General features: G+C 37.1%; 1 protein-coding gene across 8 annotated transcripts in view; it reads left to right on the top strand.

Moving 5' to 3' along the window:
* LOC111866657 (mannosylglucosyl-3-phosphoglycerate phosphatase) overlaps positions 1–2,008 on the top strand; it is a 171,398-nt gene extending 169,390 nt beyond the window's left edge. For all 8 annotated transcript variants that reach the window (XM_023855827.2, XM_023855826.2, XM_023855825.2 and 5 more), the window contains one exon: positions 864–2,008. In XM_023855827.2, the coding sequence (XP_023711595.1) occupies positions 864–977 (114 nt within the window). In that variant the 3' untranslated portion in view covers positions 978–2,008. The remainder of the gene's footprint in view (positions 1–863) is intronic.
* Positions 2,009–5,189: the final 3,181 nt, after the last annotated feature.

Below are 5,189 nucleotides of genomic sequence, written 5' to 3'. Positions count from 1 at the left end.
AATATGAATATGAATATGAATATGCAAAGGGTAATTTATATATTTAACTTTTTAATTTGATTTATATTACAAACATATTGACAACTGCTTGATTTATAAGCAAGATGCGTTTATACTACTGGACGATTTCTATATCTGTTGGTTGTGTAACTGTGTAAGGATTTTATGGAAAGAATGATGTGAAACTGACCAAGTAACTTCATTTTATCTGTAATAATACTTCTTATCTGATTATTATCCATATTACTTATCACCATTACTTTATATTGTATATTTATTACTGTGATACTGTGTAAACTTTCCAAATTGTTTTATATTGCAAACATATTGACAACTGCTTGATTTATAAGCAAGATGAGTTCATACTACTTGACGATTTCTGTATCTGTTCGGTTGTTTAAACCATGTAAGGATTTTATGGAATGTGAATAAATGAATGAGTGAATGAATTCCATGTGGGCACCAGCCCTCTACCAGACTGAAATTTTCTTCATGACCAATTTTTGACAGCACTTAGTTGCTTTGTGCTGTCCATTTTAGTGAAAAGTGAATTTGGCTGCTGAAACTTTGAATTTCTGGGTCCAATATAAATGTTCTAGGTGACATTTGTCATTTTAAATTTATTTTTCATTGATGCCCTTCAAATGTAACTTTTATTATTCTGTGTAACAAGAAGGTTGATTACTCGCACAGAAATGAGCAGTCAGAGGTGAAGTAGCTGGAGAAAATTTTAGAAGAAAGCAAGTATGGATCATTACTAAATCAAATTGCCATATTTGCAGTCATATAAAGAATAAAATAATTAACATATGATGAAGTCTGATGACTGGTTGTACATATTAGCACTCTCATCTTTTTTGTAGAAACGCTGTGAACTTCTGTTGGAACGGCAGAGGATTGAAGAAGACTCTGTGATTCCAGAAGTAGAGGATGAGTGTTCACCACATGGTAGCATTGATAGGGTTGAAATAAATTAAACCTCTTGCACCATGCACATAAATTTCACTTTTTTGCTTCTCTCAAGTGTAGCCCAGTTATAATAAATCTCACTTGATTGTGTTGTCTACAAGCTGGATTCAGTTGGTTGGTATACTTTTTCGTTTCAGTATTATAATGTTAACATATTATACCACTTGCGCAACGTTTTAATTTTTTATACATAATGGTAGAAGCGAATCACTGCTTAGATCAGAATTTGCCATATTTACAAGAACTATGTGAATAATATCTATTGTCAAATAATTTTATTCAGTGGCATTTCATATGCATGACAGTAACCAGCTTCCCCGAGCCCGAATCTGCTTAGATGTCATGCTCCTATCAAAGTATGTTAGCATCAAGAGCGAATTACTGTTAAGTATTATTATGATACTTGGTTGTATAAGGTTATGACAGGCTGTTTGCAGAGTGACAGGGTTCCCAGTTGTTTTCATTTTACATGCGATTAAGGAAGTACTGAGGAGTCATGAATTTAGTATACACATAAGTACACCTGAAGTAATATTATCACTTTTTGTACTTATCTCTTATTTATGGCACATAATAGCAGAAAACTACAGTTGTAAATACAAACTTTAATGAAGAAATATTGTCAAGCTGTCTAGAAGAATATGTTGAAACATGGTCTGCAGTGTTAAACAGTGAAAGTGCAATGTTGTAACATTATTTATGGGGTTTTCTTCCATCTGTTATACATAAATTTGTACTGCATAGAAAATATCGGCTTTCTATTTGTAGTCAGATTTATGAAGTGCTCCCCTCTGAGTTATTTCTTACATACACTGGAGTCTCATCTTAACTGGGGGGTAATTTCTGAAGATAGTGCATTAACCCAAAATTGTGTATGGTCAGAATTACCCTTGAAAATCCCTTAAATTGCCCATGAATTACATGCTTTTTTATATACCCTGTAACATGTATGTAGTATAATAAAGAGTACATAATCACTCTCACTCACTCATGCAACTGAGCCCTTCTTTAGAAGCTGCCAATTGTTCAGCCACTCAAGAATTTCTCAACATTTTATGGAACCTGGAAGTTCATTACCGTTTTCACAAGAGCCCTCCACTAGTCCCTATCCTGAGCCACATGAATCCAATCCATACCATCCCATCCTGTCTCTTTAAGATAATTTTTAATATTATCCACCCACTTATGTATTGTCCTTTCTAGTGGTCTCTCTCCTTGTGGCTTTCCCATCAATATTCTATATGCATTCCACTTCTCACCCATTCATGCTACGTGCCCTGCTATCTTATCCTCCTTGACTTGATCATTTTAAGTATACTTGGCAAAGAGTACAAGTTATAAAGCTCCTTGTTATTTAGTTTTCTACAACCTCCCATCACTTCATCTCTTCTGTCCAAATATTCTCTTCAACACCCCGTTCTCAAACACCCCCAGGCTATATTCCTCCCTTATTGTCAGAGACCAAGTTTCACATCCATACAGAACCACAGGCAAAATTATACTATTGTATCTTCTGATTTTTATGTTTTTAGACAGCAGATGAGAAGACGAAAGGTTCTGGATTGAATGATAGCAAGCATTACCCAAATTCAGTCTCCTCTTAATTTTCTTCTGAATCACTTTTGATTTGTTATAGTTCCCAAATATCCGAACATCTGTACATGTGTACATAATACAAGTAAAATGTACAGTAATTTTATTTTTAAATACGTAAGAAACAGATAGAGGCAAAAGAATTAAAAAATGAGAAAGGTAAACATTGAACCATTCATCTTGGATATTTAATGATTTATTTTTCCTCTTCCCCTGACAGCACTATCAAGGAATATATAGGGCCTTATATCAGTTCAGGAAACTCAGTACAGGCTTGGGTGACAGAGAAAGTCATAGATAAAGTGGTTGGCTCTGGTTCAGCTGGAGAATTTGATTGTGTAGGCTCATCTGCTGTGTGTGAAAAACATTGTGATTTGCTAAATGTTGCTGTTTTCTTTTAAGCTGCTCAAACATTTCTTGGTATAGTTTCAAAATATCTGGAATACCACATGTGATTTTGAGGCTGCATACCATAGAAGGGTCTTTTTTTTTTAATTGCTAGTGGCGTGGGACTAAGTCCCTTGTACTGCGTCCAATTCTGGCCTATTGTACCAGCCCCAGATGATAGGTGAAGGTGATTGTGGAGCAGTTAGTGGAATGAAGATTGGCAGGGGAAACCGAAGTACTTGGAGAAAACCTGCCCCAGCGCCACTTTGTCCACCACAAATCCCACTTGATCGAACCCGGTTTACCGCGATTGGAAACCAGCAACTAACCGCTTCAGCTGTGGCGCAGCTTGTAGAAGGGTCATAGTCCAAAATAGGTCATTCCAGTGTTCTGCTGCTTCGATAACTGCAGCAAATTTATGAAGATTCTATGTTGCTGACTTTTCCTATTTATTGTCTTCTTTGTGTTATGTAGATGATCTTACCGGTTCCTGTAACTTTGTTAGTCAGTGTTTCTTAGTAGCCCTCAGTTCTTCAGTTTCTTCCTCAAGTATGTGTGCAATGGCAGCACACTCCATTTGCCAGGCCACCTGAATAATGCGTCTCAATTTTCAGTAGTCACGAAACCCTTAAAATCATTCAAACATTCACTACATAGGTTTCATCAATATGCAATGACCGTTTCAGGCATCATTACATCCATTGCCTATTTAGAACTGCCAAAAGTCCATCACATCAAGATGGAGATCCATATCCATAGTGCTGTGTGTTCATGGCCTTGAAGCAGTGAATCAGGCCTTGGACGAGAGGTTGGAGGATGAAGGTGGTGTTCGGGGNGGGGGGGGGGGGGAGAAAGACAACTTCAACATAAAGAAACTGAAGTGTCTCATGGTGGCCAGGAGCATTACCTATGATCAGCAACACTTTAAAATCAAGTAATTTCATTTTGAGGTACTGCTTAACTCTGGAATTGAGCACTGGTGGAAGCAGTCCAGAAATGCTGCTGCCATCACCCAAGCCTTTCCATGTGATTGCCAGAATGCAGGAGATCTTTGTTCTTNAACAAGACCTTGTTCTTCTAAAAAATGAAAGTCCAACCTTGCCCTTCAGATTTTGAAATATATATATATATATATATATTTCAAAATCTGAAGGGCAAGGTTGGACTTTCATTTTTTAGAAGAACAAGGTCTTGTTGGCGTTAAAAACTTGTGCCAGATGATAGCCAGATACTTCTGCAATTTTCTTCAGTTTTCCTGGGTGGTCTTTCACTGCCTCTTCATTGGTAGATGCAGATTCACCAGCAAGCTGCACGATTTTGAGGTTGAAGTGGTTCATAAAACTCTTAAACCAATCTTGTCTGGCTTTGAGTTCCTTCTCATCAGAAGCGGGAAGTTTTAGCTGCATATGATGGCTAAGGGCCTTTTCTTGCAACACCTTGCTGTCAATAAGTACATGTTTGTGGTTCGTGTCTTTGAGGTGTAAGTTTAATGACTTCTTAGCCTTCACTACAGCCTTATCATTCACTTGGCTCATCACCTTAGCAATTATCTGACCCCTCAAATCTACGACTTGGCAAATTTCTGTCTCTCAGATCTTAATGGCATGGATGCCGGATTCATTGCAGCCATGTCTGAGACGAACCCACCGCCTCTAATAAGACAAACGCAGCTGGTTCGAACAGATTACTGTTTCTTCAGTTGAACACCAGACAAAATAACTGGCTAGCTTTTGGGGGCCATGCAGTGTGAAAAATACCTGCATTCAAACACACTAGAGTCGTTTTCAGCATGGCAAAATGTACACACTGTGAGAGATGCATGGAAACTGAGGCAGAGTTAGGGCTTGCACTCAATGTAGGCATATGCTTATTGAGTGGCAAGGGGTGCAGAGTTGCCTGTGCTATGTAGTGCTGTGCTAGTTTTTATTTATTTCATTTATTTTTTGTGAGCTTATGTGGTTGAATTCACATAAGTGAAATGTGCACATGATGGGACTCCACTGTATTGCAAAATTTAGTTCTTGTTGGTATCTTTGATAAGCTTCTCATTTCTTTGAAAGAATGAGTCACCACCCTTATAAATGCTATAATGTTTTTTATTTCTATATATTTTGTTCTTCTGTGTAAGTGATTTTGTTATAATAGGTCTATGCAAAAACCATTAATCTTCAGGAATAAGGGAAATACTCAAATATTCAAAGGTTGCATGAATTTATATTGAAATTGAACAACTTGATTGA

The sequence above is a fragment of the Cryptotermes secundus genome, unplaced genomic scaffold (assembly GCF_002891405.2).
Source record: "Cryptotermes secundus unplaced genomic scaffold, Csec_1.0 scaffold2030, whole genome shotgun sequence".
In the NCBI taxonomy this organism is placed as follows: domain Eukaryota; kingdom Metazoa; phylum Arthropoda; class Insecta; order Blattodea; family Kalotermitidae; genus Cryptotermes; species Cryptotermes secundus.
This window is presented reverse-complemented; position numbering and strand designations above follow the sequence as displayed.